This window comes from Pelecanus crispus, chromosome 13 (genome assembly GCF_030463565.1).
Source record: "Pelecanus crispus isolate bPelCri1 chromosome 13, bPelCri1.pri, whole genome shotgun sequence".
In the NCBI taxonomy this organism is placed as follows: domain Eukaryota; kingdom Metazoa; phylum Chordata; class Aves; order Pelecaniformes; family Pelecanidae; genus Pelecanus; species Pelecanus crispus.
This window is the reverse complement of record NC_134655.1, coordinates 2,184,657-2,201,754: the sequence shown is the minus strand read 5'-3', so window position 1 is coordinate 2,201,754 and position 17,098 is coordinate 2,184,657. Positions and strand designations below refer to the sequence as shown.

The 17,098-nt window shown below is 46.9% G+C and overlaps 1 protein-coding gene across 2 annotated transcripts in view; it reads right to left on the bottom strand.

Annotated features, from left to right (window-relative positions):
- The window catches only part of ARHGEF9 (Cdc42 guanine nucleotide exchange factor 9), a 65,592-nt gene that overhangs the window by 13,278 nt on the left and 35,216 nt on the right, over positions 1–17,098 (bottom strand). Inside the window, exon 6 of one of the 2 annotated variants that reach the window (XM_075720598.1) lies at positions 15,575–15,706. The exons of the other annotated variant lie outside the window; for it this stretch is intronic. Coding sequence (XP_075576713.1) covers positions 15,575–15,706 — 132 coding nt within the window. The remainder of the gene's footprint in view (positions 1–15,574; positions 15,707–17,098) is intronic. 2 annotated transcript variants of the gene reach the window in all.

The window sequence follows — 17,098 nt, the reverse complement described above, 5'->3', positions numbered from 1 at the left end:
GCGGTCACGGCAGCCAGAGACAGCGGTAGGTGGAGGCAACACTAAAAAAAGTGTTTTGAGATCTATTGTGTCAACTGCTCAATCACAGATGTGAAATTGTGGCTGCTGGTAAACTGTAGTAAAACCCAGGTAATTTCCTGTTTTCTTCCTTACCTCTTCATACTTGTTTTGGCTTTGCCCATCAAATTTTGTCCTGCCTTTACTAGAACTATTCCTGATTTATACTGGTGTGAGAGGAGCATTGGTCCCACATCTCTATGTCTTTATAGGAACAAAAAATGATCATCAGAAAACAGAATGTTAATTACAGAATCATGACCACATAAGGTGATTCAAGTTACAAGGCATACATATTTAAAAAGCCAAATTTAGCAACGCACAATCAAGATTTCCTTCCTCTACCCACTCTCAAAAGCCAGTATCTAGGTGTATTAAATTAATTTAACTTAAATACTTTTTGATTTTTGAGAGTGCCCTAAAGATAAATGCTATGTCAAAGGATTCATTTAAGAGGAAAAATAAAATCAATGTACAGCATTTATTTACTCAAATAAGATTTAGTAGTGAGGTTTTTTAAAGATAAGCAGTAGGCATTATTTTAAACAAATCATTAATCTTGGAAAATAAATTGTACAACATAATTTTTTTAGCAAACTTGCTCATGGATCTGCCAGACAGTATTAACTATCATGAGACAGGGTACTGTCCAGAAGCTCGTAGTCTTTAAAACCTGGCTCCTTCCCCTGGAATGCTCTAGGGGGGGAAAAAAATCCCATTAACTAATGTCTTGTACAAGTATTTTCCTCGTATGTAGGCTTTGAGTAGCGATGCTGTCCAAAACACGAGAAAAGGATATTTCAGGCTGAATATGAAGTAGAAAATCTTTCCTGTTTTGTCCTAACTTGGAAAATTGCTTCTTTCCTCTCCCTCTGCGCCCAGTGAAGTGCTGAGAAAAGGCTGTAAGCATCACACTAAACTTGGTCAATTAAATCAATACTGTGCACTGTGTTTAAATTTGAGTCTTGGACTAGTTCTTAGAAATAGCATTTATCTTCACCACGTTCTCCAAAAAACTTGATTACAAATCTCACAGGAAAAAAAGATGTGCTCCTTAAATTAGCTATACCGGCAACTATTCGTCTTCCCAGGCAGGCAGAACCAACTCACTGCTGATGAAAACTTCCAAAACACAACACTGAACAGACTGCCCTTGTGAAGGAGATGGGCGAAGCGGGATCGAACATACTTTTCTATGCAATATTTATGATTTTGTAGAGATTTGTTCATAGAAGGTATTACAAGAATAAATAATCACAATCCTCCTTCTCACCTGGCTCTGAAAACACAAGGCTCTGTGCATTAGCTTTTTTCTTACACATACTAAATATGTTTTTTCCTCTCTTATCTCTCCGATTTTGATTTAGAAAACATTACAGGCTATTTTTAATAGCTAATGCTAAGTGAATGCTTTAACAGCTTTGTGCTGTCACTATACTTCCAGAGGACAATACACGGGGTTTGGACACGTCTGACGGAACCGCTCCGTGCGTTTCCCCTCCAAGGCTGCCGCGGGAACAATCGCTGCCTCCCGCGAGGCTTCTGCAGCACGTTTTGGAGGCTCCCGCGCTTTGCAGGAGTTGCTGAGTACAGGATGCGAAGCTAACGGTGTTGCCTAGGAGTTACTGAAGGAGCAATGAGGAGATAATGGAATCATACAAGTGCTTTTTGGAAATAAAATGGCCCCAAAGAATATTATTGTTGGTGAGAGTGCAACAGCGGGAAAGAACAAGCTCAGCTATCGAGACTGCAGAAAACGCACGAAGAAGAAACACCACGTTTCCGTCCTTGAGCGTTAAGTAAGCACACGGGCGAAGGAGGGAAGGACAGCAAGCGCAAAGTCCTGCCTGCTGTTTTTACTTTCATTTGGAGAAGAAACTTCCATAATGAATGGAGAAGAAATGAATCAGCTTTCCTCCCATCGCCCTCCCCAGGGCGCTCAGCCTCCAGCTTGGCAGGAACCTTCCGGTGGAGAAAGAGCCCCTGGATGAAACCAGCCAAAGAGATGCAGAAAAGGTAAAGAGCTTAGAAGAGCAAGTCCATGCCTGACGTTACCCAAGTGCGGGTCGCTGCCCTGTGCCAACAGCGCATTTCCTTCATCCTTCCACAAAAGAAGGACCGTTCCCCGCTCGCTGACGGTAAACTCCAGCACCGAGACCCCAAGTTTTTAAGAGACCCTTTATTTTTCACCGAGTGGTAGAGCACGTAAACGTCTCGGTGAATAACACGTGTCTGCAGATGGAAGACGCTTTGTACACACCTGGTTTCGAGAAAGTTCAGTCCATACAGCAGATTAATAACTGTAACTGGATAATGTCATTTTGTACAGGTTAGGCATTTCCTACTACCACTTCTGCTTTCTTCCCCTCTTCTTGCCAATGCTCAATAAATGGATATTATTTCCTAATGGACAAAATTTTAACACCCGTAGTATGGGAAACATAATAATTATTTGATCTGTGGATATTTTATCACATATGTCCCTACAGCTCTTAAAAAGTAACATATATGCCCTAACTCCTTAGCGGAGCGTGGGCAAATGCACTTGGCTTGCACTGTAATTGATTTCAATAAAATTTAGGAATTCATCTGGGCTACATGAGAGACGTACAGCAAACAAGGCCAAACCCCTGTTCAGAGGAGCTTTTTTATGCATGCGGACAAGAGAACAAAAAATCAGGGAACAGGCAGGCAATGAAGGCCACGGTGCTTCGTGTGATTTCTGCAGGGTGCAGACAGAAAGCCCGTCGCAGTGTTGAGGGATGAACCTTGTTGCTCTGTTTTGTCAAGCGCACGGCTATCTTCCCTTTATTCGAGCACGTAAGCCGACTCTAACAAGCGCACGCAAGATAAAGGAAAGCAGATGTGTGGCTGGAGGTGAAAATGGATAGTTTAAACAGACTGGCATAAGTACTACATGTCAGAAGGACAACGCAAATATGCATGCACAAAATGGAGATTTATCAGCTGTATCAGCAGCCACACTGTCGAAAGGAGCTCAGGCTTAGGGGAGGGCAGAAATGGCAGCTGGGACAGGCTGCTGCTATTACTCCCGATTATCCCAGGGATAACATACAAGAGAATTAGGAAGAAATCATTACACTATAGAATTTACCTTCATTTATCTGCTGGATATATTAGTACAGTATTATATATTATCCTGTCCATCATTAAGCCAGGCTGATGACTAGCTGGTTTACACTGTCCAGTTTTGAATGTCATACCAAATTATTTTTTGTAGTTAAATCAGACGAGTGCAAGAAAATATAAAAAGACAAAAAAACTCTCAAAACCGGATCAGTGGGGAAAGGCCAAAGAAATGGGGTTGTTTAATCTAGAAGGGACATAAATCAAAGGTCATGTGCTATTGGTATTCCAATATGTGAAAGCTGCTTCTCTTCTAAGGAGGCTGGTGATCAATTATTCTCCATTTTGATTGTGGCTTGGCTTAATTTACCACAAGGGAGAATAGGATTAGATACATGGAAAAAAATCTTTCTAGCTATAAGAGTAGTTAAACACTAGAGCAGACAAAATAGGGAAGTCTTGGGACAGCATTCCTTGGAGATTTTAAAAAATAAGGTTAGACAAACATCCATCAGAGATGATCTCAGTATACTTAATCCTGCGAAGGGAATAGCTAATCTCCTGGGGTCCTTCCCAGCTCTGCATTTTGGTGATGTCTAAGAGAAAGGTGACAGATGGAGGAGAAAATGGGATGCGAGCAGGTGGGATCAGTAGGGAATTCAGGGGCGGTACGGGAGAAGCCCCAAGGCACAGACCAGGACGGGACCAGGACGGGACCGGGCCGGCAAGCACGAGGAGCGGTGACACAAACCTGCAGTCGCTGCAGACAGCATCCAGATTGTGTTGCATGGCTCTTAAGGAAATTGATGCATCTAGGTCATCTGCACTTATTTGTCTAAATATTATCTTTTTTTACCCTACAGCTTCTACGATTTCCTTTTCTTTCCCTAGCTGAGGTTAATTAAGTTCTTCTGAATAACGCTCTGCAGCCCATTCACGTAATTATGTGCTAAGGATTCACAAGGAAAAGACGAAGCCGAAAAAAGTAGCGTTTGATGGGAGCACAAAACAAAGTTTTGACACGTTACGTAAACCTACCACAATTCTGCTCTCTGCAGTCGCTCTGTCAGAGGTTTACAGCAGAAGCGCTCGTGCCCGCGGTAGCGGCCACGCTCAGGGGCACGTACCTGTCCGTGTGACCTGCTCAGGCCATTTTCTCCTGCTCTCACTCTGACTTAAATCTCCCCGTTTCACTGTCCCCTCTCTGAAGGGGGGAGGTGACTTTCTCTAGCTGCGCTTGAAAGAAAAGAAAATCTCATTTGCGACCATCATAAGGAAACCAAGGCTGAACTTTTACTGGAAAACCTGAAGCTGTGAAGCTGGGATATGGCTTCCACAATCAATTATGCACCCACCCCCAAATTATTGCAGTGGATGTAGCTATCTATAGAAAGGATTGCACCTGTAAATCAGACTCCTCAATAACTCATTATTACGTTGACTTCTACTTGTCTTTAGTACTGCTTTCTCCTGCTCCCTAGCTTTTTTTCGGCCACGAGCACCCTGGGCCATAGCTAGGTGTGCCAGGCGCTGCATCTGCACGCTGTGGTTGTGCAACACCCTAGAAGAGTGAAACCCTCCCGTGACCCTGCAGAGGAAATATAATATTAATCACAAGGAGGGCAATCTCCCTGTGCAGCCGATTGAAAAATGGCATCAGAATTAAAAGCTGTTCAACGGCTTAAGCAGCACCTAAGGAGGAAATTCTCCCCTCCATCAGAGGGCACAGGTAAGCACTTGAGAGGACCTGGCCTGGTGCATCTCCCCGGTAATTTTTCCTGTTAGCTTTGTGTGCAGCCGTCTTCAGGCTTTTCAGAAACTCCTCCGATTTATTTCTTAGCAGGTGGCGTGCAAGGACGGATGGGCAGGTCTTAAGCGAGGGTTGTGATTTTAGGATGGCACCTTTTTTTGCAAGTTACTGTGGTTTACTCTATGCTAGGTCACACTCTACTTCTCATGCATAAAACAAATCATCTGTAAAACACAAGCGGAGAAAGAGCCATTTCCAGCCATGAGTCATTAGAGCCTTCTTATGAGCTGACAATATAAAAGATGCAAACCACAGAATAATGTTACAGGCTTCTCATTGCACATGGAGGTTATTGGTCCTGCTGGTTACCAAAATCCCGCATGTTCTGATGGGAAAGTAGTTTCAAACTGACTTAGGGAGCAATTACGCACTCTGAGTACACGGATGCAGACAGGTCTTCTGAGCGCGGCTCCCGAGGCTGGCAGGGACCGGCTGCGGGCCTCCGGGTGAAATGCAATTCCTCCCTCAGTCCTTCCCCATCTCTATAATGGGATAATGACATTTGCTTATTTTACAGGGCAACTGGGAGCTGTAAATAAGTAATCAGTGAAAGACACATTGAAAGCCTATGATGGTGGATCTTGAACAGCTCAAAGCCTTGTAAGACTAGCTTAGCGTTACACACGCTTCGGGATTCGGAGCCGGCAGACGAAAGGGAGGCAGAGCGGAGGCTCCGCAGGCAGCAGACGCAGCTTTGCCTCCGTCCCTCCCGCGAGGCAACAGGCGGCCTGAGTAACGTGCAACAGGGTGGCCCTTCCGCTGGGCGTCGTCACTCCGTCCCCACCACAGCTTCGCAGAAAAGCATCCCAGTAGAGGTTTTCCGAGATATTTTCCTCTTGCGCTGAGCATGGGTGACAGCGGAATGTCGCATGAGGGGTTCCTCCCCTCGCTCCTCCCTACCCGAGAGCGTGGCTTGGAGCAAGGAGCGTCGCCGGTGAAGCAACAGCCCTCGCAAGCACTCATGGGGCTGGAAGGCCGAGAGTGTCACACTGCGTACACACGCATAAAGCAAAGCCAGGGCTTGCCTGAAAGGACTAATGATTGAAACGTAACACAGACAAGGCAGCAAGGTAGCAGTGTAGTCAGTATAGAAAGCAGCAATCCCTGCAGACTGTTTTTGCCCAGAAGATGATGTGTTCTTCAGATATCAAAGGAGAATGGGGATCCAAGGATGAGGCTGAAGGAAGACCTGCCTACAGGCAAGCTCTACAACTTGGGGAATAGTTGACGTAGGAACAGTTGATGAATAGCGAATAGCTGATGCTGAAATTGGGCAAAGACTAAACCAGGGTCCATAATACCTGCACCCAAACACCAACCCGCGATTTGGAAAAGGCAGAGATTTGGAAAAGGCTGAGTTGTCTTTTGCACTAAGGTGTGGGTCTCAGACCCCTCTCTGATGATTCCTTGTTGACCTGGGCAGAGCTGCAGAGCAGAATGGAAGAAGCAGAGGGAGCGAGCAGAGTTTTTCAATTTACTCCTGAAATTTGTCCTGATTTTCCTGCCTGCCTGCTCTCTATCTTCACTCTGCCCAGCCTGCCGTGAGCAATGAGAGCATGGCACGCTGCCACTTTGCCATGTCTTTGGGTGTCTTTAGTCATAAGGGCTTTCAACGTTCTTTGGCTTTTTAAAAAAAGATTCAGAGCCTACATTTTTAAAATCTAATTTACCTTAAAGCAACCCTTTGAAGAAAGCAGCCCAGCCTGCTTTTCATGAACACCAAGGACACAGTCTTCCATAGCATTTGTTCATTTAACTTAACCCTACTGCGGGCTGATTTTTAAGACGGGACAGTTACGCGCTGTTCTCATCAACCTCCCCGGAGCCCGAGCGCATTACAAAACTGGGCTTCTCTTCTGTCCAAATGAGATCTTAAAACTCAATGAACCCTTTCGAATGCTTTTGTCTTAAATATCCTTGATTTCAGAAAATAAATTTAAGCCCTGCTAAGTGGTTGGATGCCAGTGACTGTGAGCTTTGCTATCGGCCTGTCGGACACAGCAGTTTGGGCTGAGGCAGCCTTTAGGAGCAGGGAAATGTGGTCTGCACAGCGCAACCCAAAAATGCAACGAGGATCGGATCGTATTAGAAACGGGGTGTAACACCGCCTCCGCGACACAACCTCGGCCGCTCTCTTCCTACCGCAGACTTCCTAGGATGGGCTAAATTGTTTGCTACACATTTCCCTAGGGGCTGCCATGGGCAGAGGGCAGCTGAAATCCCTGCGATATCAGTTTATGTAACTCCTCCTTGCACAAGGACAGCTGTGCCGGGCAGGTCGGCAGATTCCTGCCAAATTATTCAGCAGTGTCTGTCTCCTGAGTTTGGAAAGAGACGTTTGATTCATCCTTGCCAGCTCCATGAAGCTGCAGTGTGGGATCCGAGAGGGGGAGGACTGGAGCTGAAAGCATTTATGTGGAAATGCTATTTTCGTTCAATGTATTTAGTGGAACATCAGTGGCATTTTGATGCCTTGTTCCACCTCAAGCCCAGTCACACTGGCTGCGAAGCAGTGAGGCAAGGGCGAGTGCGTTTCCAAAGAACTAATAACAGGAAGAGACGGGAAACCCTTCTGCAGACACGTCACTCGGCTTTTCGGGTCTCTCCAGTTTGCTCCCAGGGGCTTAAAATTGTGCTGCTGAAAGGCCGCAGCAGGAATGGGTTAGATTTTCAGCTTCTGAGGTTTTGCCTGTGGGCCAAATTTACACCCACTGCAATTAGAGGAGCGATAAATTAGTCACAAGAGTATATTGTATAGCATCTTGCATATCTGTATGGCTCTGAGTAGGCCAAACCTGTTCCCTATCCAGAAAACACAAACCGTGAAGGACTCTAAATTCAGCCCTTTCTGGATTTTACCACTGAATTAGCGACAAACAACCTAAAGCCTTCTCCCACCCTTCTCCAGCTGGCTCCTTTGGCTGCCCCTGATGTTCTTCTCCCTACACCTCCTGCATCCCAGCGACCCCTCCGGAGCCCGCTCTTCCCTCTCTGCTCTTGCCCGCCGAGCAGCGGAAGGGCAGCACCCGCCGCCCCACGTCAGCAGAACGGCAGTGGGTTGCTGCAGGGTGCCGGCTCCGCTCGGGACAGCCCGCTAGCACGAGCCCTCCTGCAAAACCCCGCTCAGGGCACATAACTGGCACGGGCACATCCCTGCAAAAGGCTCACCGAGCAATGCATTCGGGGCTAGTTTGACTATTAACAGGAACGTTTTCAGATACATTGCCGTATCTGAAAGCTAAAGTACTTTTTTTTCATAACTGTTTTTAATATATATCCTGTCCATTGCTGGAATTCCTCCTTCGTGTTCAGCTATCTGCTAGCCAAGGAGGCTGACAGGAGGAGCAAACTTCCTTGCCATGCTCTGGACCCCCAGAAACCTCTCATCAGCAAGACAGCACCGACTGATCAGTGGGGCATGAACGCAGGGCTACGTCAGTGGGGCGGCGGAAGCACTGTTCTCTAAAAACTTCATTTTATACTTTGCTTTGGGGCTTTGACCAAGCCCATGTGTTTTCTTTGGTCGTCTTCGTGCCCATCTTCAGCTACCTCACTAGCTGAAATAGCAGCACGCCTTGCCTGTCAGCGCAGCGCAGTGCCGCGTCTCTTCCGAGCTGCTGTTTGGAAAGAGTGAAACACAGCCTGACCCGTTTTGCCACCCTGCTGCAGGCTGGACTCAGGCCTGACCCAAAGCATGGCACTTCATGGAGATCTGCATTACTGGGAGGAAAAGAGAAGGGATGGAAGGTGCCGCGGAAGTCCAACAGCGTTCCTCGTGGGTCAAAAAACCACTTGAAGTAATAAGAATTGTCCCAGAGCTACTCTGCGTTTGCAAACAAGATTTTCGGCTAGCCCTGTGAGACCTATTTATCCTGTAATAAAAGCAGGGCCGTTGTTTTGGTGCAAAGATTACCTCAATGTTTTTAACAGACGCGATATGGGAACTAGACCTTCTTACACTAAAAGGCCTCAGAAATGTCTCTTCTATCTTCCCATTTGGAAACTTGAACTGCAATGGAGTTTGACAGGATTATTTTATTTATTCTATCTCCTATAGCACAGCTATTTCTGGCTGGCTGGCTGGCTATTGCTGTTAAACTGGTCTCATTTTGCTTCTCATCCAGCCTGCTTTGCTCTGAGAGCTCAAGGGAAGACAGCAATAGCAATAAACCACAAGCTGGAGTTTACATTGCCTCGTGATTATGAGAGACACATTAAAAGTGCAAATGAAAACTAAATGCGTTTCATGCAGCCACTGATCTTTCTGCTCTGTCAGAAAACACTAAACACGGAGCCCCATCAAGGACTGTTCAACTTGGTGAAAGAAAACCGTAATTTGGTGCAGAAACTCTGTTAACCCTTCATACTTCATACTGTCATTTCCAGCCTAATGCCACAGCGCTCTCGAGCCCGTTGGGGAAATCCAAACTATTGCCCAGAACAGAAAAAAGAAGATCCTCATCTATTACATGAGAAGCACCTCAAGCATCCCCCAACATAACCAGCTACGATCATAATTAATGCTGTGTGTCACAGTCCTGGATGTTAAGTCCTATAATTTGCAAATTTAAAGCATCCCTGTGTCAAACTCTCTCAACCTCAGAGCGATAAGAAAAGTAGACCCTGTGCCTTTAAGGCAACATCTTTTAATGCTACCATCATCAAGGATTGACTTCATTTCTTGGTAATTACGGTTAGCATACTGGAATATGTATTCTTCCTTCCTGATTATAGACAGATGGTAAGTCAAACTGAGGCCAGTGCTTGCTTCCTACACAGTTTATTCCCTTCTTCCTTTCCAAAAGGCATTTTTGCATGAGGGTAACCAACTGACAGTCTCTTCTGAAGAAAGCACCACTTTGTTTTCATGCACACTGCGATGTCCCAACCTCTAGTTCAGGAAACACAGGCAGAAAATTCTTTAGAAGAGTTTGGCATTAATCCAATAGCTGAACGTTACCCAGCTTTGCAAAGAAAATCATGAGCTCTCCCAGTGGCTCTTTGTCAGGAACCGTAGACATCCAAACTAACTCGGTGCTCCCCTTTTGACACAGGTTCTGGAGATGTTCTGCAGTACCTACCTACACTCACTGGTATTTCGGTATTCGGTTTATTGAACACTGAAATGGTTGACATGGCCACGTCATCTGATTAAACTTCCCACTTCCTAGCACCAGAAAATAACTCAGTGGTGATATTAGGAAGTGACCAGTGCCATCTCCGATGACAAAATCTAAGCCAAAGAGATTTATTTGTAAAGCTCGGAAACCAATTTTATTTGTGAAAAAACTTTCCCACAAGAGTTGCTTTGCAAGATGTTCGCCAGAATTGAAAGCTGGCTGCCATAGTGTCAGCTTCTCCACCTGCTGCTACTGCTCTTACTCATGCAGCCCTTGTAAATCCTAGTGCAAGTTTCCTGCTTGGAAGAAAGACTTAAATATACCCATACTGGCAGGGATAACATCTGTCAAGCGCGTTTGCATGCAGCCCTTTATAATTACTCATTTTCACAAACTAGGTCTCTGTCTGAAGTCCCGTCAGTTCTCCAAGACGTGGTGGTCATGGAAATGCATTTGGGGTTTCTCAGTCTGAGGCAGTGGAACTTACCCTGGCAACCAGGGAAGGCTCTGAGCTTTGCCACTGGATCCAACCAGTGCCATCACTCCTTTCCTGACAGCTGAAATACATTAACGCCTAGTTCATTATAGTCAAATAGTTCAATATAGTCATATTAATGACTATACTAATACCTGGTTCTTTTCATGCAAACCAGCCACCAGCCAGGTAGTCGCCCACATGCCCATTTGCAAAGACAGACCCTTGTCTTGGCTCACATTGCAAAAGCCCTTGGAAAAATCCTAGGAGATGCAGCCAGTGGGAAGACAAGACGAACATTCACGTTCAAGGAGCTGCTCCCACCAGCACCTCTCAGTCCATCCCCCCCATCTGCTGAGCAGCAGATCACCTTTATGAGACGAGTGAGCAATAGGATACAAGGGGGTGATTCCAACCTGCAGAGACCTGTGGACACCCACGATCTCAAAAGACCAGGCAGATGCTGAAACCTTGCTTGAAATGTTTGGGAATAGCTAATAAATACAGGGAATGCTGAAGAGTGAGCTCCTGTCTGGCAGACGGCTGGCCTGGCGTTGCTGATGATACGCCACTTGTGCAGGCGCATCAAGCAGGGGAACATCTAGGTGATAATCTCAAGAAGAATCACCCTGAGAGTTATCCGCCCTCACAGAAATGTCTTGGCCAGATGTTCAACAAAAAAAGACCCCATAACCTTGAAACATTTTCAGACATCCACAGAAAGGGATGGCAAAGCTTCTGGAAAGTAGGTCATATTCAAAGCAGGCAGGGGTTTATTTGGAAATATGTTAACCGCTGCTGAAAGCAGATAGCTGGATCCTGGAAATACCACCATAGCCAACAGACCTTGTTCCTTGAATAACAAGGAATATTAGAATAAGAATAGAATAAGAATTCTAGAATTAGAATAAGAATTAGAAGAAGAATAGAGTAAGTTCCTTGGGCACAGGCAACAATGGATGGATTGGGAAGAAGAAGAAACTTGGTAATTCTTGGTAGTGTATGGTAGGAGTCCTGCTGAAACTTTCCTAGGCCACCTGCCTGTATAGCTGATGCAACAAATGTCATCCAACATACGAAAAAAAAGAAAAAAGATGTCTTCTGAGACTGTGGCTTGTGCCTTGTCTTTAGAGCCACACAAAGGGCACGGAGCAGCTGAACTGGAGCCGTCCTCATCGTTTACTACCTGATAGCAAAACTGCTATGAAGAAACCCAAACTTATATGGGGGTGGGGGGACATACTACTTTGCCCACAGCACTCACCTTAAATAATGGGTGCAAAATGAGTTGTTACCATGGCTATAGATAGAATTTTTTAATACTCTGCCTGGGTTCGGCAGCAATACAGCCTGCCCAAAGGATCGGCAGCTCGCAATACAGACACAAACAAGGGTTGTGGGCATGTATGTAGCAGCGTGCTCTCTTGGGACTGATATATCCAGCGCATTGGTTGGCTGGAAGCAGAATGCTGCTGAAATTTTTGCAGCAAAAGAAAAACTGGCTTTCACCAGCACTTTTCCAGATATTGCAGGAATTCATAGGACCATCTTCCTGGACACACCATGCATCTACTAGTATCAGCGAATGCCACTAACACCTCACCTTAGCCTACCAGGGTGAAGCTGATTCCAGCCAGTTTTGCCGCAGAGAAATTATTTCATCTTCCACTGCATGACCTAGTGAGCAGGAATCTGCCAGTCTTTGCGATGTAAGCCCACCGTGTAACGAGTTTTGCAGACAATGGAGTTCAAAGGGAATGACAGAGAATACCAACACCCAAAACTGCCACAGAGCTTATGACATTGAACTGTGTCTGTTCCATCAGCAACTCACGTATCAGTATCTGTCAAAGCACAGAATCCATATGCATTACTAGGGGATTCAAGAGCACAGAGCTGTGGCAGCTGCAAACATCTACTGGGGAGGCAACAGGTAACAAAGGTGAGGATGACGTGCAGATAACTGCAGCGAAGATCTGGAGGAGTGGGAGATCTTGTATATTTGTCTTCTAGAGCCTCTCAGGATATCTAGAATGCTTTCATCAACTAAAGTATCTGTGATATATTTAAATAAGGAATTGGTTTTAGTTCCTTATTTCTATTAAAAATCTCTTTTGACCAATAAAGAGGTAAAATTCAACCATTATAATTCAAAAATGAATGTATTCTCAAATAGACTGTGTCATGATTAAGGATGTATCATACCTACTAATTTGTTTTATCTGAAAACCCACATATGCAGAAGATTTTCCGAAGAGGAAGATTCACTGAGATGTGCCATCGTAAGTGGTACCAAAGCTGAAAATTTTGATCAGGCTCAGTAACTAAACAAACCTCATGCAAAACAGGTCAGGTTGCCATGATTTTTCTCATTGCTTGTGTCTGGAATAAGAGGGGTACTGTTCAATCTGCTGCTCTGGAAACCTCTAAAGGACTTAATTCTCCCTGTACACAAGGCAGAGGAGTTGGCAGCCCTGGACCAGTCTGAACTCCGAGACCTTCTGGAAATCTCAAACTTTCCCTTCTGGACTCAGACAACTCCAGTTCCCGGAGGGGTTGTTCAAGTGGGACATGAAAGCACATTGCAAGCTCACGCCACTCTTGAGCACTTTAATTGCCATGACTGGCACAGGCTGTGCTGCAGATGACCGCAGGACACGGTGCCCAGCCCGTGCTGGCCCGGGGAGCCGGAGCACCAGCACCCCCGCAGATCTGCCGTCTTCTCCCTGCTCTTGGGGATGTGTGGGTCATACTTCATCTCCCTCAGAGAATAATTTCAAAGCATAGGGTAAAGAAGGCTGGCCCCAGCGTCCCACACCTTGATATAAACAGTGCTTCACTAAGAAAGCCCCAAGATATAGCGTTCTGGCTCTAAAGCAGGTTATCCTGCTAGATGGTTGCCTGTTGGGATCTGTAACAGCAAAGCCTGACACAAGGGTCAAGACAACACAGGCTATAAACCATTCAGATTTATTTCATATAGGATGCGTGATCCCAAAATGTGAGCTAACACTCCTCTGAATTCCATACTCAGACAATCTTTCTTAACAATGTTCAAGGAAAATGTTATCAAGACGGGAGAGCCCAGCTGTGACCCTGTCTCCCCTCCTACCCCAACACTCTGAAGAAGAATAACAACTGCAGTTTGATGCTGGAAAAAGAGATGTAGAAAGGAGAACCTACAACAAGGTGTGAACCCTGTGCCCATGGTATCGGGCTCACCAGAGGAGTTACCACCCTCTGCCCTGTCACCTGAAAGCTCAGCGGGCACAGTGTCCCACAAGACCTCGGCTAGAGGCAGAAGAATCTGCCAGATCCTGACATGGAGCCAATCTCTCTACCAGGAAGACCCAGACCACGGTGCTGCCAATGAGACAGCTAAAATCTGCAGGGTGTTTTCCCGTGAAGGCACCTCTTGTGCAACTCTATCCCAGCCGAAACCAGGCCAGCCACGCACGCACCACAAAATGCCTTTTGAATACCTGAGGGAAGAGGACAGTGTCACACTAACGCTGTTTGCATACCGATACAACATTTTGAGCCCCCTGCAGCCTGCTGTGAATTGCTGAACGCTCTCCACTTATCCTGATGACCACGGAAATCCCAGCTCTGATTTTCCCCGGGAGTTAAGGGAACGCTCGATACCTCTCTGGATAAGACCCAGTGCAAGCCAAACTGGATGCTGCCTTATGAATCGGAAATTCAGGGTCACAATCAAAGTGTAGGAGGTCAAGATTAAAAATTAAACCCAGCTGTGTACTTCCAGACTCATTTTGACAGTTCTCTGAACATCTGACTTTGTCATTGTTGCTCTGCGGTTCTTTTTTATACAGAGCCAGGAAAGAAGCAAAAGGCACAGCAACGAGGAGGGGGGAAAAAGAAAAAAAAAAAACAAACCACAAACCACATGCATTCCAGAAGGCAAAATTTCAGTCAACCATGACTCAGGAGAAGAAAGTGCCACCCACTGAACGGCACAGGCCGCAGCTCCGCGTACCGCGGCAGCGGGCAGTGATGCCGCGGTGAGTCAGGAGCCACCCCCGCGCCCGCCCCCGCCGCTCCCTGCGGCGGCAGGGCACTCCTCGGGGGGCTGCCATGCGGCGCGGGTCTCGCTCAACCTCTCCGTCGCGTACGAGATGCGACGGGAACGCAGCCCTGGTGCGTTTGGCTGGAGACGTCTGCAGCTCGCCCTCGCTCCCGCCTGAAGCCGGTCCAGGGGCCTCCCTCTGCAGAGGTATCTGTATAGCTGCAGCGAAAATGTCAATGAATCCCCGTCTGTCAGGAGACAGAGACACCCAGGACTCGTCATCTCTGTCACTTCACCTCCAGCAGTTGTGATGGTAATGAGCTGGGATCACCTTAGCGGGACTACAGCAATACAGCTGTGATGCTGCTGCTTAACACAGTTGCTGCGAAACCCAGTTCACCTGCTGCTAGCAATACCACAACACATTAGCATCAGCATTCCTCACTACCTTTTGCTACCTTCACGATGGGTTTCACGGCAGAGATATGCCTCATAAAAACCAGCACAGCAGCTACGTGAGGATGAGGCTTAAAAAGCGTTTTCACCAAGTGACAGCACATAGACCCTGCTACAGACCAGGCTGCTGCCTGGTATTTCTTCAAGAGGCAGCAAACATCATTTTAATGCAGGAACTGAGCTGTCAGGCTTCACAGTTCATACCGAAATTGTAGGGCTATCTAATCGCAGATCATATGCTGCAGCCAAAGCCCAAAAGCAGAAGTGAGGCGACGAGCCAAACAAGGGGCACATGAGAAAAAGGCACAAAATGAACAAGCGGAGGCTGGGTTTGCTACGAGCATAAAAATCGCTCTATCAAGGTATACTCACCATGCTGTAATTCAGTGTTTCTAGCATGTGGATTGCCCTTCCTCAGTGCTTTCCGTGTCCTCTTCCGCATGCGTAGCAAACAGCCCCCTTGCCCTAAAAACCACTTTGGACTGGAAAGCCTGTCCGCAGCATGTCCTTAGCTGTGCTGCTTTCTCCCTGGATGTCCTTACCTTCTTGCAGAGAACCATCTGGTGATCAAAGAGAAAGAAAACACGCTGCTGGTTCCGTCCATAAGGCTGGTAAATCCAGGACATCTCTCCCGTGTAGATCAACTCTGAGCTGCGGTCCAAGATATCGTCTCCCTAGAGGGCACAGAGAACGAGGCCGAGTGAACCGCCGCTCCCAGCCAGGGCAGTGGACACGTTTCTCTTTGCAGGACGGGGAGGAGCAATAATTAAATGAGTTTTTGGCCCTTCCGCAGCTCTCAAAGCTGCCCCATCTGACTTCAGCAACTGGAGATAGGGGATAATTCTGAAGGGAGGGAAATAAATGCAGTAAATTCTGGACACTCGAAGCACCGTCGTTACGGTTCACATCGCAATGACGAAAGAAAGGGCAGAACCGCTGCTCCAGGCGCTGCCCCTGTTCCCCCCTCTCCAGGTACCAGCAGACCCTGGGTCTCACTGCAGGTGCCGGTGGCACCCTGAGAGCAAAGCCCCTTCCTCCTGCCCACGGCAGAGCCACTTAGGGTAGAAAATTCCCCGGCACCCCCGCCGTTGAAAGTAGCATCCCAACGCACATCCCCTCCGGAGATCTCAGGGCAGCTACCAAAGTCATCTACAGTGGGGTTTCGATTCCGCCGCCCGCGAGGCTGCCAAAACTCAGCCCTCCAGATTGTGGCCTCTTCCCACTCATTCAGGCGACTACAGTCCCTTCTCCCATAGCTCATTAGAGCTCCCCAGCTCCAAAAAACTGTCAGGACCACCCCAGCTCCTCTAGCAGCCTCCGGCCCCCCCGGCTGGCAAGGCCTTCCCGGCCGGCTGGCAAAATGCCCTCACCCTTTCCCTGCCTCCGGCTAACGCTTGTTTTCCTCATGGATTTTTTTTAAGGATTCATGAGCAGATGGTCTTGCAAACACAGCGCTCGCTCTCCCACTCTCTGAGAGAACAAATGCAGTCACCCTCCACTAATTGGGATGAGCTGGACTTTTCAAAACGTTAATTAAAATCTATTTATTAAAAATGGGTGAACTCACTACCACCTGCCCTGTGGGCATCCCAGTGCCTCTCTCACTCTGAAACGCCACAAAAGGAATGAGGAGGACTTCAGCTGAAAGGTAAGGAGCAGGATTCAGGAGCAAGTGAGAGAAAAGTTGTTTGTTTTTTTTTTTTTTTTTAAACTTTTTGGCTCTGAAACTAGTGCAATTCTGGCTTTGATGCCAAACTAGAACCAATTTCTGGGACAAGACCATCACAAAATCTCAGCAAACAGCTTGTAAAGGCTCAGCCAGCTATGGGGGGCACCTAGACAGACACGCTTTTCTGGTAGTGCTTACACTTGCAGGTGTCAAAGCAACCAAGAGTCATCCCCACTCCTAATTTCTCGGTGAGGATTTCAGACTGCTGTTCAGGTAAATGTGTAATTAACCTCTCAGCATTGATTGGAAGCGACTGCCTGAGTCCCTGGGCCCTGTGACAACAGCAACTTCATTAAGTCGCTGCATCATCATGCTGCAGCACAGACTTTCAAATCGC